Source organism: Typopeltis vanoorti, chromosome 7 (assembly GCF_054136105.1).
Source record: "Typopeltis vanoorti isolate ZY-2024b chromosome 7, IOZ_Tvanoo_1.0, whole genome shotgun sequence".
Classification (NCBI taxonomy): Eukaryota; Metazoa; Arthropoda; class Arachnida; order Uropygi; family Thelyphonidae; genus Typopeltis; species Typopeltis vanoorti.
Genome location: NC_143555.1, coordinates 122,751,780 through 122,769,344, shown reverse-complemented (window position 1 = coordinate 122,769,344; position 17,565 = coordinate 122,751,780). Strand labels below are relative to the sequence as shown.

General features: G+C 34.4%; 1 protein-coding gene across 2 annotated transcripts in view; it reads right to left on the bottom strand.

Moving 5' to 3' along the window:
• LOC150105012 (carboxy-terminal domain RNA polymerase II polypeptide A small phosphatase 1-like) overlaps positions 1–17,565 on the bottom strand; it is a 184,554-nt gene that overhangs the window by 40,941 nt on the left and 126,048 nt on the right. For both annotated transcript variants that reach the window (XM_090395454.1, XM_090395456.1), the window contains exon 5: positions 9,393–9,485. In XM_090395454.1, coding sequence (XP_090251580.1) covers positions 9,393–9,485 — 93 coding nt within the window. The remainder of the gene's footprint in view (positions 1–9,392; positions 9,486–17,565) is intronic.

The window sequence follows — 17,565 nt, the reverse complement described above, 5'->3', positions numbered from 1 at the left end:
TCAATCTTCAACATGTTCTCGTAAGGTTCATTCCATAGACCTGCTACCATCCTGGTCACTCACTTCTGGATCCTCTCCACCTCCTCCTCACCAAGAATTAATTAACCCTGGTACCCAGATCTGCACGCAGTAGTCAAGATGGAGTCTCATCAAGGCTCGATAAAAAGGAACAATAACTTGCTTGTCTCTGCTTTCAAAGTATTCTTCAGTAACCAAGTGATCTGGGCTCAAGGAGATGTATGATTGATTGGGTCTTCTGCTGTGAATCTTTGGACTCCATGAAGGTGCCTGTATAATAATAATAATAATAGATGGAGAATTAAGTTGTGTGAAGTAGAGTGCCCGCCTGTGATGAGTCTTTGGACTTCTTGGAGGAGTCATGTCATAATAAAAATATTATTATTATGCTATGGACATTCAAATATGAATATGTATAGATATCTACATGTAATGAACAGCATGGGTTTAATAAAAGGAAGGTTATATTTGAACAACTTGCTCAGGCTCTTAACAGAAAGAATGTATAGAAGACTGCTGCATAACTGGAGAATATGGGTTTGGATTGTAAAATATTAGTGTGGACTAATATGGGGTATATGGGGATGTAAATCTGCCATATTTAAGATGACCAGTGGTGTACCAAAAATGAATAAATCAGCATTACTCGATGAAAGCTATGCATTTCAGTATGATACAAGTTAGAGAGGTAAGGTATGAAATAGATAATTCATGCTGCTATGATTCGAAAGAAATATTTCTACATTTATGCTGTAATGTGGAAAGTAAAAATGAAAAGAAATCTGACAAGGAAATCCTCTCATTTAAAATCAAATTTTAGATACAGAAATAATAAAAAGATGTATTTCATAATATCAGTTCTTATACAGTGTCACCATTTGTTATCACATTTGAATCCATGTTTTTTTTTTTCTTTTTTCTTTTTTCAATTAAACAACAAGAACCCCAGAACCATCCCAAAATATGGTACTTTCAAAGCCTCATTATTAGAACCAACCAATCTACTCCATTGACAATGTCTTTATGAGGAAAAAAAAAAAAGGATGATATTCATCTTGCAAATTTCTTTATAAAAATGGACATAAAACAAAACTAACTTTAAACAATAAGAAGAAACTCAAAGCAATTCAGCTATTATTATTATTATAAGGATCATAATCCAACCTAATGGAAAAAACATTTCAAAAAAATAACCCACTTTACAAACATCCATTCTGATACACTGTCCCTCTCCACTGAAATATACACATGACCAGCTATCTTTTCCTGGGCCACAACAAAGAAGTACTTTGCAGATGAAGTATTCACTATTATATCATAGTCTGTACAGTATCTGCAGAAATGAAACATAATAGATATGCCAGTTCTTACAACAATAAGTGAGGTCTTACAAAATATTTCATAGTGTTTACTCACAGAATAAACTTGAAAAGGGCATACATTGTGCAAAAAAGGTTTTGGTTTATTATTATTATTAAGAGAGACCTCCAGGGACTCATCGAGGGAGGCCACATACTACACGCACCAGTTATCATACTTACTCTTGAATTCATTCACACTGCTTGCATTCACAACATCCAATGGCAATCCATTCCAATCACGCACCACCCTATGAGAGAAAAATCTAGCCCTTAACCCTTCTTAGTGGTATTCATTTTCAGCTTCCAAGGATGCCTTCTTGTCTTTTCCCCACCCTCCATAAATTGCATCAATTGAAATCCTGTATGAGACTTTCAGAAATTTGTAAGTCTCAATCATATCACCCCTCCCTTTTTTTTTCTCCTGTTTGCTAGTGTCTGCAGTCAACAAATTCTCAATCTTTCTTCATAATAGTATTCCATAATCCTGGTATCGTTTTAGCACTCTCTCCAATATATCAGAATCACAACAGTAACCAACAGACCAGACCTGCGCACAATAGTCTAAATAAGGTCTTATCAAGGCCTTGTAAAGAGGCAAAATGACATCCTTATCTTTACATGTGAATGTTCATTTCAGCATTGCAATTATCTTTTGAGTTGTATTTGCAATCTTTGCTACATGGCCCCTCCAAGATCCCTAGCCTCATCAGTTTCTTCTAGCATAATCCCACCAATATAATAAGACATTGGATATCTAATCACGCTGAAGTGAATGATTTTACATTTACTGACATTGAACTGATATCCATTTTCCCATGCTCACAATTCAGGCCTATTCAAATCATTCTGCAAGTACTGCATATCAGCAGCATTCCTGATTACCTATCTTTGCATCATCAGCAAATAGCTATATGTCGTCCTCGTGGTTAGCCTAGTGGCTATGCACTTCGCAACCATATGCCTGGGAAAGGAGTGTCCTAGGTTCGATTCCCGTCGACAACGCGAGGAGATTAAGGATCTTCCTCAGTCATAGCCAAGTTAGCCGGTCTTGGGCGTGGACAGATGGTTTTTTCCACCAGTTTATTTGGGGTTTTTCATCCCGCACGCAGGCAAACTGGTCCAGTGAACACAAACGAATTATACTCAGGAATACTGACCCAGCCATAGGTCTGATTCGTCAGCTATGCCGGTTCCAGAGCCCAGATAAAATTTGGGGGGACTGAGATGGTGCCATATCTCCCTGTAAAGGGGACTCACGGTCGCGTATCATCATATGATTATTATTATTAGCTTTATGTTGCTTGTGAGATCCTTTCTAATATCATTGATGTATAGATTGAATAACAGTGGACCAAGCACTGATCCTTGTGGTACACCAGTGGTTACCTTAAATCTTGCAGACTCACATCCCCTGTATTCCACTTTTTGATATCTGTCAGTCAGCCATCCTCTTATCCATGCTAATATTCTATAATCCAAACCCATATTCTCCAATTTATGCAACAGTCTACCATGCTGTATTCTGTCAAAAGCCTTAGCAAAATCCAAAAGTCATGGCATATCTGTTCCCCTTGTCTAGTTCAATGGTAACATTGTTAGAGAATGTGAGCAAGTTGCTAAAACATGGCCTTCCCTTAGTAAATCTATGTTGCTAATTGCAAAGTAGAGATTCACTGTCAACTCATTTCTGAAGGCGGGCCCTAACCAATTTTTTCGAAAATCTTCGCCACCACTCATGAGATACTAATTGGCCAATAGTTGAATCCATCAGTTTTTGCACCATCCTTGTGTAATGGAATCTTCCCTGTTCGGAGATTCATATTAAACAGTCTGGTCAAAGTAATAGCCAGTTCAGCTGAATACTCTTTTAGCCCACATGCTCATATCCCATCAATCCCTATTGCTGAATTTTTATTCAATTTGTGCAAGAGCTCTAATACTTTGTCCTCATATACCTGAGTTTCTTCATCCAGTGAAGAGATAGCAGTGAGCTCAATGTCATGTACACCAGGTTGATAGCTTTTAACAAAATGGGCACCCATTAGATGAACAATCTCTTCTGCATCTGTAACCCTCATGCCATCTGTATTTAGAAGAGTCATTCTTTCATATTCATTCTTTCTTTTACTTGCAGCATATCGATAGAATTCTTGTGGGTTGTCATGTGGCATGCAGAGCCAGTTTCTTTTCATGCTTAGATTTAGCTTTCTGTACAACAGTTGTGACTCTTCTTGGCCTGCTGCTTATAATTTTCATAATGGACATCATCCTTATGCACACGGTATTCCTTCCACATCATCCTTTCCTTACGAATCTCTTGCTTAATAAGATTACACATCCATTTGACTCCTAATGAAAACAGCCTGGGCTATTACAAAGATTTTAAGTCTTAATCAAACTTATTCTCTACATATCTGAAAAATATGATTTATGCATCTAGGAAACTAACACAGGAATTGACACCTCACAGCTTGACAATATTTTAACTTATCCTGCTGCTACTGCATCATGTTTTAGTATTAGGTGAAGGCAAAAATATGTTGCCCATCAGAATTACATCTTTCAAATGTACTGGTACATACCAAGGCAATTCATAACAAAAGTGAAGTAGGCTTTACATGCTATCAGATACTCTAGCTTCAAGTGCAAGAATTTGTTTAGTTTAGCTTTGAATAAAAAAAAATTCTTGATCCTGCATGTGACTCAACCAAATTGATTATCCTACAAAATAAAAAAATATATAAATATAAATAAATTAAAAAAAAAATAGATATCTACATCAAAATTTTTGTATGTAATTTTAAATGATAAAAGAAATTACAAAGGTAACTGACCACAATGTCCAGTTAGTCAAGATTTTCAACATCCAACAAACAATAATTTTAAGATGTATGAAGCTCAAAAGAAGTGCCTCAAAAGTCTTCTGAAACTATGTAAAAAACAATACGATGAATATTGTTAAAAAACAATATTCAATATTGTTTGTACCTGAGCATGAAAAGAAACTAGCTCTGCGTGCTAAAGATTCAACAATATGATGAATTACTTGAATGTTCTAGTGTTGCCCAACAAGTAATTCTCAAAAAAATTCCAGTTCATCCACTAATGAGTAATAACCACATCAAATAAAAATTATTCATTTATTCAGTAAGAGATAAGGTGCACTCAACTCAACATCAAACATTTTGTTAAAATTAAGTATTTATGTTATGGAATATATTTCTAAGTAGCACCAATGTCTAACCTTAGTTATTTTGATTACTACGGATACCTAGTTGTTTCAGCAACTGATGAATCCACTCTTATTCCTCAAGAGATACCCTGATGATATGTTAAGATTATACTTAGAAGGGACTACATAAAGACCAATTAATAATAACTGATACCATTTTTAAACTTGATGTTTTAAATTATAATATCTTTGCATCTCACAGCTACTGCAGCAGCAGCTTATATCTGAAAAGGAGTTTGCCAAGTGGTCTGATGCAAAACCAAATTCAGAGTGCAAAATAATAATAAAAAAAAAAACTATTATTTTGAACAGTGCAATGAAAGGGTTTTTTTTTTTTTTTTGGAGGGAGGGGTATGACAAATGCTAATTGATTTTCTAAGCTAAGTAAATAGCAATAAACTAAGCAGAATTTAAATTAAAATGGCATGATAGGAGTTAGGTTAGACGCACGGGTTCTGAGAACAGCTGGAGGATGCCATTACACCAGAATGGCCTAAGCATGCAGGACGATCAAGATTTTCTGATTTCAATGCTGATGAAAGTTTAAGGAAGCCAATTTAATGCCAAAGAGTTAAAACCATCAGATAAGTTTAATGCATTCCTTCTCGGGTCCATCTGTCTTTTCAGCAAGAAAAATCCATCAGTTATAATTCAGACACTAGTAAGTAGAGATATTCCTTGGTCATCAAATGTAAAAGTTTGTGAAAGAATACAATACTAGTTGCTCAGCTTATCTTTTGGCAAAAGTGCATGAAAATGATAAGGTTAGGATATGGCTCAAAGGCATGAGACAAACATTTTGAAATCAGGTTTCTTCCTGTTTTGTTTCCTACTCTCCCACCCAAATTATGTGAGTTTTTTTTATCTCCTAGGTTTTCAAATAATCTTTCATGAGTGGAAGCAACATAAAAACAGTACCTCATATATGAAAAACTGAATCAAGTATTAAGAAAGAAAGGGGACCAACTACAACTACTTGGCCCACATGTTTATTAGTAGTACTGTTATTGCTGCTACTATAATTTGGGAGGAGTGGAGAGGGGGGATTTTAATTTAAATTTTCAACAATTAAAAACAATAAATGGTTTCCCAGTAGCTGCTTCTCAATTACAGCCAATCTCCTTCTTCTCAGTACTGGGCTTTTCAATATACATATTATATTTGAGATCCTAAGATCTTCTTTGAATATATCCAGCTTTCATTTTATCTCCCTATAAAAAAATGGCAATCTTTATCATTGAATTATTATCCAATTTCTCTCACTAACTCTTTCTAATGTAATGGATAAAACAATTAACAGTGAACTTTTGTGCTAGCTGAAATGTCTCAACTAATAAGTGATCATCCATACAGATAATACAGAGAATCCCCTTGCATAATTGTCTCCCTACCTTTAGAAAAATGTCAATGAAAAATTTAGCAAACAGTTACTCTTATATCTATAAGCAACTCTAATCAGATTTGGTACAAAAGTCAATTATGTAAACTCCTATCAGACAGTTTTTTTACTTGACTTTTTTGTCTGGTTGTACATAATGTGTAATGTAAATGACGGATTATTACCCTTAAACTTTGCAATTAATGCTGAGATCACACGAGGTTCTTTCACCTATGCTGGTTTTGATATACATCAGTGACTTTCTCTAGATGACTGCAAATTATTATTACTATTATAGAAGAGTTTCCATGGTGCCTGAAGACTCATCATTGGAGGCCTGCACCATAACCATCATTAACACAATATCTATCACACACCCTCTGTCCAAAAAGAAACCGAACTTTTCGAAAATAGAAGAAACTAGTGGCGCCACCTGTTGCATCTTTTTGCTGTCGAAAGCGGCAACCTTCATTAGTGTTGCGACAACTGTTTATGACATTTGTTTTATTAGAAGCCAAGTTATAGTGCCAAGAGTGACAGTGTGTTTTGATGAATGGTCAGAAAATGGGTCTCAAACAGAGCTGTGATTGACTTTTCTGTTAAACTTGGTAAAAATTTTACTGAAACACATCAAATGCTTCAAAAAGCATACGGTGATGAATGCTTATCCCATATTCAAGTTTACAAGTGGTTTAAGCAATTTCAAATAGGTTGCGAGATGCTCGAGGACGACGATGAAAAGCCGGGCCGTCCAAAAACTAGACTGAGCAAAGTTAATATCTAAAAAGTGTGTGATTTCAACAAAGAAACCCTGAAATCATCTGTGAGATTGATTGAAGATGAATCAGGGATTCCAAAATCAACTGTACACAACATTTTGACCGAGAGTTTGGGCCTTCGTAAATTGAATTTGCGATTTGTTCCCCACAAGTTGATCGATGACCAAAAAATGTATCGAACTGAACACTGCAAGGACTTCATTAAAACCTCTCATAATGACTCAAACTTTCTTGAAATGATCGTTACTGGTGACGAAACACGGTGTTTAGAGTATGAGCCCGAAACAAAGTGCCAGAGTGCTGAGTGGAGACCGCCAGAAGAGGGGCATCCGAAAAAAAGTCACTTGGAGAAGTCAAAAGTAAAGATGCTGATTTGTTTCTATGATTCAAAGGGCATTATACACAAAGATTTCGTTCCGCTTGGCCAAAGGGTCAATGTTGATTTTTAACTCGAAGTTTTGAAGTAATTTATAGCAAGAATTCGTCGCGCATGGCAGCGCTTCCCAAACTGTGGGCCACAGCCTTCTTGGGAGCCATAGCTTTTGTTCAGGGGGCCGTGAAATAATGAAAACAAATTTAAAATCTTTTAAGACTAAGGAAATTTTTTTTTAATCTTAAAAGAAACGTATTTAATTTTTATTACTTTCTATCTTTATTACTAATCGTTTAGTAATACAATTAGTAATATTTCTTTATTATTAATCGTTTTATGTTTCATGTGCTTGTACTGCAAATGTACAATAACAATATATCTATCTATATAAAAATATGAGATAATGTGCCCATGTCAAATGTGTATGCAAGATGCTAAAAATGTAATATTTACATTTGATTTTTGCAATATTCGCTATGTATGTTTTGTATTGAATATAAATACAATAAATATTATAATAATATATGTCTGTATTACGATTTTTTTTCGAGAGTAGGCAGCGAAATATTTTAATTTTTCCAAGGGGGCCCTGACATCCATTAGTTTGGGAAGCACTGCTACTGCATGAATATCGTGATGCAGGCAGCTGGTCACTTTTGCACGATAATGCACCATCTCATCGTTTGTACATTGTGAGACAGTTTTCAAGCAAAAACCAAGTTTGTGTGTTGGATAATTCGCCGTATTCACCTGATTTAACACTCTGTGACTTTTTGCCGATGAAAGGAAAGCGATACGACACCATCGAAAACGTTCAAGCGGCAGTAACCACGACCCTCAACAGTATCCCAAAAACTGATATAAAAAACTCATTTAACGAATTAATTGACCGTATCAAACGCTGTATCAAAGCTGAGGGAGAGTATATTGATTGAAATAAATGTTTTGCATAATTATAATTGGCCTGTGTTTTATTTTCTATCAAAAGTTCAGTTTCTTTTTGGACAGAGGATGTACATCTCTTTAAATTTGTTCACTGACAAAGCACTCACAACTACCTCTGGCAATGCATCCAATCAGTTATCATTCTTCAAGAGTGATAAATGAGGAGTGCCAGAAAATTGTAAGAAAAAGTGTGGTTAGCCAGGGTGTGGTTATGTGCTGGCTAACCATATTCTTCAAGAGGTAACCTCTTATTCTCTCCTCTTGTACTGAAAAGTTTCTTTACCATCTACTATAAAAACCCCTTTGATAACTTATGTTTCTATCACATCCCCTTTTTTGTGCTTATTAGCTAATCCACCTTCAGTAATGGTTTGTGGATTCATTAATCATCCTCACATGGAGAAACTCCACAAACCACTCACAATTTTTTTTTTTCCTGTCAACCCAGTTTTTACAATAGCTGCACTCCTTTTTTTCTCATCTTGTTAATTTGCATAATGCAAAGTTTGTCACAGGTATAATACGAAACAAAAAGAAAACATCTCCCAAGAGCAAGCTATCTGTAATCTCGATATCCAAGCTGGAAAGGCCTCTGTTCAAATCTCATCTAAAATTTCAATGAACCTTTATAAGAGCTTTTAAACTGATGATGAATTACCTGGTCTCAATTGGAGGTAGTAGAGTTGTTTCCCTCAGAAACTTGGATTTTTCATTCAGTAAAACAGGCAAACTGGCCACAAGAACATGCAATTAACAGTCATGATATACTAGCCTCATAGCCTTAATTGCTTCAGCTGTAATCCCAAATAACAAGTCCAAAGAACTCATATAATTGCTTTCATTAGTTAATTTTTAAGGTTCCATCCTGGCAATGGGTTCTTCTCAGATATTAATGGCGTGAGTCAAAGGTCATCCACAAATCCTAGTAGAACAATGCAAGCAATACATTATGTTCCTATTCATATATATTTATAGATCTTTGGATTACAAACAAATACATTATGCTTTCCATTCTGACATAAGGTTAATTTCCTATTGCATGTGAAAAATATACTTTAATTGAGAGCACAAAATTTTATCAAAATCTATCAACCAGTGTAAGAGATGAAAAATTACAACACAATGGACAAATAGATGCATCCACAAACAATACTGGAAGCTTGAAGCAAATGGAAAGAAAATCTGATTCTCATTAGCAATACTGAAATGATTGATATCACTCTATAAAATAATAAATTACACAGAATACAGATACTAATTTACAGCTAAATTAAGGAGCCCACATTTTTGCATACAATGTTCCTACCTTTGCAAGGCTTGCTGTGAAGAGAACACATTCATATATTTCCCCCATTTTCTGTAAGAATTCATCTACATAAGGCCTCTTTAACACATAAACCTAGAAAATAAAGGGGGACTACATCTACATCTAATTTCAGCAATGGAATATTTATACAATAAAAATATTAATATTTCTGCACATTATTAAAATATGATAATAAAGAAGAATTTTAAAAATTTGGATGAAATAAAAATAAAATTAAATTAAAATATACATAAAGATATGCATAATTTAAGTGAAGACAATGTTCAAGAAACAAAAAAATCTTCTTGATTTTTTTGCATGCTTGGTTTAGACTAGTATGAAGTTTCAAATCCCTTATAAATCTACCCTAAGGATTTGAAATCTAGTTACAAAAGAGAGTAAAAAAAGTTTTAAAAATAATCTCAATTGTATGCTTCTTAGATGGAATACTTGCACACTCAAATATACGCTATTTTAAGTGATATTAATCTCAATGTCAACACAGGGGAATATAAAAGATGACTCTTCGCAGATGTATGTCATCCTTGTAATTATATAAGTCTCCATTCATATTTGTAGATTTAGGGACTCAAAAACACACGTGTTGAACAGATTATTTTATTAATTACAAATAAAATAAAACTTGACGTTTCGACCTCTATATCGAGGTCATCATTGGAAGAATACAACTGTATACAGAACCAAGCTAGCTACATGCTTATGCTTTCTATATCAGTAAACTAAATCTACGTAGTTAATAAATCTTTTTTCTAGCCTGACCTCTAGTGATAGAAAGGAAAAACAAAAATAAATAGAGAAAGAAATAAAATTATATATAAAAAAAAAAAAAATTATATATATATTATAAATAGATAAATGCAACTACAATAAACTGTTAGAGTCCTCATGTATTAATATTCTGGATAGTTACAAAATGATTTCTTTCAGTTGCTATTGAATGTTCTAAACACTTCACCAGGTTGTCTTCTTGTAGTGGGAATTTTTCTAATGCTAGTTTAGGATGTTATACAGGTTGTAGATGGGTCCTCCACATTCTTGAAATGGTGAGGCCATCATTTTTGTTGAGATTTGGGTTGTGTTTGAGCATTTCACAAGACTCTTTAAATTTTCTCTCAAACCAGGTTTTGGTGCGGTGTAGGGACTTGGTATTTTTCCAGTCAATTCTATGGTATGTTTGGAGTGCATGGTCAGAAAGGCCTGTTTTACCGAAGTGGAGGTATTTAATGTGTCGTTTGTGTTCGTCTTGTCTGATTGGGATAGTTCGCCCTGTTTCCCCTATGTATGGTATGTTACATGTGCAGTGTATTTTGTATACCCCTGGGTATGCTAGGTGTGGAAGAGGATCTTTAGAGGAACTGAGTAGGTGTCTTAGCTTATTTGGGGGGTGTCTTAGCTTATTTAGCTTATTTCAAGAATGCCATTGCCATTCCTTATGTTAGAGGCATTTCTGAAAAAATAGACAGAACACTTCGCAAATACAACATTAAAACTACCTTTAAACCCCCAAATAAGCTAAGACACCTACTCAGTTCCTCTAAAGATCCTCTTCCACACCTAGCACACCCAGGGGTATACAAAATACACTGCACATGTAACATACCATACATAAGGGAAACAGGGTGAACTATCCCAATCAGACAAGACGAACACAAACGACACATTAAATACCTCCACTTCGGTAAAACAGGCCTTTCTGACCATGCACTCCAAACATACCATACTGACTGGAAAAATACCAAATCCCTACACCACACCAAAACCTGGTTTGAGAGAAAATTTAAAGAGTCTTGTGAAATGCTCAAACACAACCCAAATCTCAACAAAAATGATGGCCTCACCATTTCAAGAATGTGGAGGACCCATCTACAACCTGTATAACATCCTAAACTAGCATTAGAAAAATTCCCACTACAAGAAGACAACCTGGTGAAGTGTTTAGAACATTCAATAGCAACTGAAAGAAATCATTTTGTAACTATCCAGAATATTAATACATGAGGACTCTAACAGTTTATTGTAGTTGCATTTATCTATTTATAATATACATATAATTTTTTTTTTTTTTATATATATAATTTTATTTCTTTCTCTATTTGTTTTTCCTTTCTATCACTAGAGGTCAGGCTAGAAAAAAGATTTATTAACTACGTAGATGTAGTTTACTGATATAGAAAGCATAAGCATGTAGCTTGGTTCTGTATACAGTTGTATTCTTCCGATGATGACCTCGATATAGAGGTCAAAACGTCAAGTTTTATTTTATTTGTAATTAATAAAATAATCTGTTCAACACGTGTGTTTTTGAGTCCCTAAATCTACAAATATGATCACCATGTAACCCTAAAAGAAAGAATATAAGTCTCCATACTGACAAAAGTAACTGATGCAACAAATTTGGTATGAAAATCAGCTATTAAAAAAAGAACAATAACCATGAATGATATGTAGACATAACAAAGAAGTGAAGTGATACAATGAGAAACCAAATGAAGAAAGAGAAATCAATGAGAAGATCAGGCTGAGAGCATATATAAAGCAAAGGTGAAACCAGTTTTTTTTTTTTTTTTTTTTTTTTTTTTTTTTTTTTTTTTTTTACACACAGATATGAGAGCAGCTGGGTTAGAAAAACAATTGATCAAAAACTAAAGATTACTAATGTGAAAAATGACAATATTAGCTAGGAGCATGACATCATCATAATTCAAGGATGAACATATGAACCAACCTAAGGTAATAAGGTAGCACAAGAAAAATCTTGTTGATTATTCTGTATACTGGTTTAGACTATATGAAGTAAAACAGTAGGATAAAGAACTAGAGAAAAAAAATTGAGATACAGATTACTGAGGCAGATGGAGGTGGTCTTAGAGTGGGGGGGGGGAGCTCAAATTAAAAACCTAATAAATGATAAACTAATATGGAAAAAATTCCTAACAGGCATCTTAGCATGAAATTTTATGCTGGACTATTATAGTATCCTTTATATACCTTAAAAGAACATTCTGAAAATAACGATTATCAAAGAAATGTAAAAAGCAAAAAATACATAAAATAGCTTCTTATTCATATTTCTATATATACAATGTAAAAGTCAACTTTCATTGTAGCAAACTCATAAGCCACAGGAACATTTGTTAGAGTAGAAGTCTGTTATAGTGAAAATCTGACCTAGCAAATTTCCTTTAGAATAGCAGTGCCTGTGCAGCTTTGGTTGGGACTTTTCAGCATTTGGTGGTTGTAGTGAGCAAGTTTGTTGCAATGGCATACCAAATGACTGGCAAAGAACCACCTAACAATAATAATCAGAAAAAAGACAAGACAAATCCAGAAAATTACATACAGAGGAATAAAGGTTTTGCCCATTAAATAGATGCACAAAAATAATTTCAATGAATAATCTGATGAGCAACAAGGATCTATGGAAAAAAAGATCAACACATGCAATATTTATATTAAAACAAATAAAGGATCATTAAAATTCTAAATAACAACAAATCTAATTTCGTCTATACGTTTGATAACTGTGTCATCTGATATCAGTATCATACCTATTTGTATTTGGAATTTTTTTTTATGTACTGAATGAATTAATATTTTTGTATGTAAGTACATCTATTCAGTTTTCTATCTTAGGTGGACATCACTAATTCCCACACCACTCTTTGGGTAACTTTGAAAGATAAGGATACATTTCAATATCACTTTTGCAGACTGTAATAAACACATTGGTTACAATTTTTTTTCTTTTTTCTTTTAAAGCAGATTTCTAAAATGTTTCAATAAACTGTCTAAAAATATTCCACCCTTCATTTGATTTCCCAGTTTAATTTATATGAATTTTAGTTTCTGTACTAGCTATTAGGCTAGCCAGGGTTTGCATTATTAATCACATTTGCTTAACCATTAGAAAAATGAATTATTACAAACCTATGATTCAGTCAGTCAATCAATCAGCTATAGTCACATTTATAGTTTTTCTGATGTGTATCAGAAAAAGGGAAGATCTCTATTTACAGAAAGACCTCATATACCAACAGATACTTTCATGTACAACACTCCAAAAGCTTGGCATTATTTCTATTATTTTTATATTATGTAAACATGCTCGCTCACTCCCTCATTATTGAAGAAGAAGAATCATCCAAGAACTAAAATTTCTCATAATCTTTCAGAAGAATGATTATTGTAAACAGACTATTAATAAGCTCCTGTTTAATCTACCAGCTCATCATATTGAAGACAATAATGATGTAAAATGTTGTATTTTTCTCTTTCATATATATCAGCTATATTTTACCAAATGTCATATAATGTAATGTAATGCTATATGTCAGATAGCTTAGTAAATCAGTTGTATCAAATATATATATATATATAAAGATAGCCAAAATTCACAAAAAATATAAAATCTGCACTTCTTTCACTCCTGTAACTAAACTCCATTCCTTGCTTGGTACAGCGAAACCAAACCACGACAGCTTAAAACATCCAGGAGTTTACCTTCTTTGGTATAAATGCAATGCACCGTATTTAATCAGAGGGGAAAAAAAATCTACTGAACAACATATAGAGTAGCATGTGAGAGATATCACCACAGCAGAACTACAGCCATCTCTCTATCTAATCACGTTCTTAATTCTTCTAACCTTGACAATGAAGATTCTACTACTCATCCAGTGATCTGGGATAAATCAGAAAACATATTTAGATACTATGATGACCTTCGGGGGGTGCTTAAAGGTCAAAGCTGTATAACTGAGAGGAGACCTCTACATAGCCTTTAAAGGAATGCAGAGAACCGACCAGGGCTTCTGACCTAAAGTCTAAATCTCACCTTCTTGTGATGCACCCTGTTGGGTATCTACCAGGAAACTGAAGGAAAGAGGATGGGCTGGGAATTTGGGATTTAGCTGACCAAATTGTAATTCTTATTGGCTTAAACCAAATTACAAAATGATGGTACAACATGACAAAATTTCATGCCGGCTGGGGCATCGCCTGGTTAAACAAGCCCCCCCCCCCCCCCTGTTGTTTTCACCAGGGAACCAGGGTGAATAACGAAAAGTCAGCTACTGGAACAAATCTGAAAAAGCATCCCAACTCAACATCACCAGAGTTAAAGATCGGTATTATCAACATAAGAAGCCTGAATTGCAAAGAAATGGAGCTAGCTGAGGAATTAGATAAGTACCAGACCGACATAATAGGGGTGACTGAAACAAAAAAGACAAAAACTGGTGAGATCTTTCTGAGCAATAAATATAAAATGTTATATTCAGGCAATGACAATCAAGGAAAAGAAGGAGTAGCCATTGTATTCAACACTAAATACGAGGCTGATCTTCTTGAATGGCAGGCAGTCTCAAGTAGAGCGATGTGGACAAATATCAGAATGGGGAACTGGACAATGAGACTTATTTGTGCCTATGGTCCCACAGAAAGTTCTACTAAGGTAGAAGTGGAAGAATTTTTTGAGGCTTTAGAAAAAGCAACTGACACAATGAAAAAGGAAAAGTTGGTCCTTGTTGGGGATCTAAATAGCAGAGTAGGAAATGATTGACAGACATACAAAAATATTTTGGGAAAATTTGGAGAAAAGAGCAAAGCTAATAATAATAGCAAATATTTGTTGGATTTCTGCTCAGGTTACTAACACCATGTTCCAACATAAAAATGTACACAAATTCACATGGAGAGAAGAGGCAAGAAATAAGAAAAGTCTCATTGACTATGTTATTGTTGATAGTGATGTTTTCTTCCTTGTGCAGGACACCAGAGTGTATAGAGGATTTGAAATTGGAAGTGATCACTATTTAGTCTTGAGCAGAATAAAATTGAATTTCATATCGAAAAGAATAACATGTAAGAAAGTTTTAAAGCAAATAAAAGTTGAGCAGCTCTCAGATGTGAACTGTAGACTAAAATACACAAAGATTATTGAAAAAAAAATGAAAGAGTTTGAGAACAGGAACCAAACTTTAGAGATTCGGTGGCAAGCCTTGAAGAAAACCTTGATTGATTCAGCTAGAGAGGCATGTGGTGAGGTTGTCGGCAAGGGTAGAAAAATCAGAACTCCATGGTGGATACAGGAAGTTAAAGAGGCAGTGAAGGAAAAGAAGAAAGCATATCAAAAGTTCCTGGCAAATAAGTCAGCTTGTGCTCTTAGAGAATACAGAGACAAATATAAGAAAGCTAAATACTGTGTAAAACTAGCTAAACAAAAGTCATGGGAGGACTTTGGCAAGAACATAGTGTTAGATATTGAATGGAAAACTTACTGACAAGTTATTCATTCAAGATCTAACATGTAAGCTTTACAAAATTACAAAGAAATTTGCATAATACCTGCTTACCAGCGGAAGGTGAGAAACATGTAATTTGTTGTATATGAAAGTATGCATCAGAATGAGTAATATATTGAAATTTATTTATTGTAAAACGGAAAACTAAAAATCAAGAATAATATCAGATTAGTATTTCATGTAAAGGAATAATGGCTTAATTTATGTATTATCAAACTATCATAAAATCGTAAGTTGCTAGGTAAGAAATGACTAATAGGATCAACGGTCATTATATCAAGCAATACTTAGTCTAAGCCGCAAGTACCTGTCGTAAAGCCGAAGGCTGACATAAGCGCTTTTCATCGAAAAACAACACCTAATAGCAAGGAGGAAAAGCAAGGGGATCAACCTAACGATGATGTAAGCTATGGATCATGCAAAAAACAATACGGAAAAGAGCTGAGAAAAAGTATTTATGGCAATACGCGCCAAGCTCAAGGCGTTTTTCCTGTTTTCTTCGGAGATCGAGGACTCTCAACGTGTGATCGGAGATAGGACAAGCCGAGGGTGCTATGTAGACGACAGCCAGCCGTATTCATTACCTGTGCTGAGAAGTATTCTGCGGAGATCTGTACGAGAATCAACAGCTCATGGAGAATGGTGCCAAATGCTGTAATATCCACCCGAGTGAGTGGAAAAAGCTCATAGCAACAGCTATTTCTTGATTTGTGTCTGGTAGCAGAGAACGAAACAACTCAGTCACAAGACGAAGGATGACCCGAGCAACACGTGGCAGCTAACAGACCTTCGGAGGGACTTGGTAAAGTAAAGATTCCTTTGTTTTATATCTCGAGATTGTTGAAGGTAGAATAGTGTCTTGATAAAGACAGACAGGACATTTCAGAGAACTTTGATAGGATAGAGTAAATAATACAGCCAATTCTATTAGACAAAGAATTGTATATCATAAATCTCTAACGTGTATATGATTGAAATAGTGAAAACCCTTTGTTAACTGAGTAAACTTAACTAAGAGAGAAATGATTTGAGAAGTGTCTATTTAAAGTAAATGTGAATGAAGGAACTTGACTTGAGTATAACATTGTTTAAATTATCCATTTGTATTACATGATTTTGCATGTCAGTTTATGTGAGAAATTCAGATTAGTATTGAACAGTTTGTATAGATGAGCATAACACATTAACTCAGCTAGAAATCAGAAGTTTTGATAACTTGATACAACATTTAATGTACCTGTCATTTAGCATTAACAAACATGTTTCGTTACTTGAAACTGAGTCTTGCCTGAATTCGAGGTGTCAACCTACTATTTATAAAATTCGTTCCAACTAGCGGGAAAGAGTTTAGAAAATTATATAATAGAGATTAGATCTTAGGTCACGACTGCAAGGAACCGAGATCTATATACTTGCGTGTGATTTTAGATTAATGTATATGCCTAAAACCTAGGAATATTTCCGAGCCTGAAATATATTCTTGTTATAGGAAGCTGGCTGGTGCAGTTAAAATATAAATTTTCCAGTTTCTGAATAGGAAATATCCCTAGGAGTCAACACAGGTTATATATGGTAGCCAAGATGTTAAGATATAAGATAGAGAGATAGAGAACAATATATATATAAGTAATAACGATAAGAAAAAATGATAACGATAACAATAGAACATAAATATCAAGAAGGTGGCAAAATATGTAAAAGTACTGTAAAAGGACTTAGAGATGATAAAGGTGACATGAAAACAAGAGAAAAAAGATATCCTTGAAGTATGGAGTAATTACTTCGAGAAATTTCTAAATGAAACAAGCAGTAATAGCACAGTGGTAAAAAATACTCAACAGCCATACATT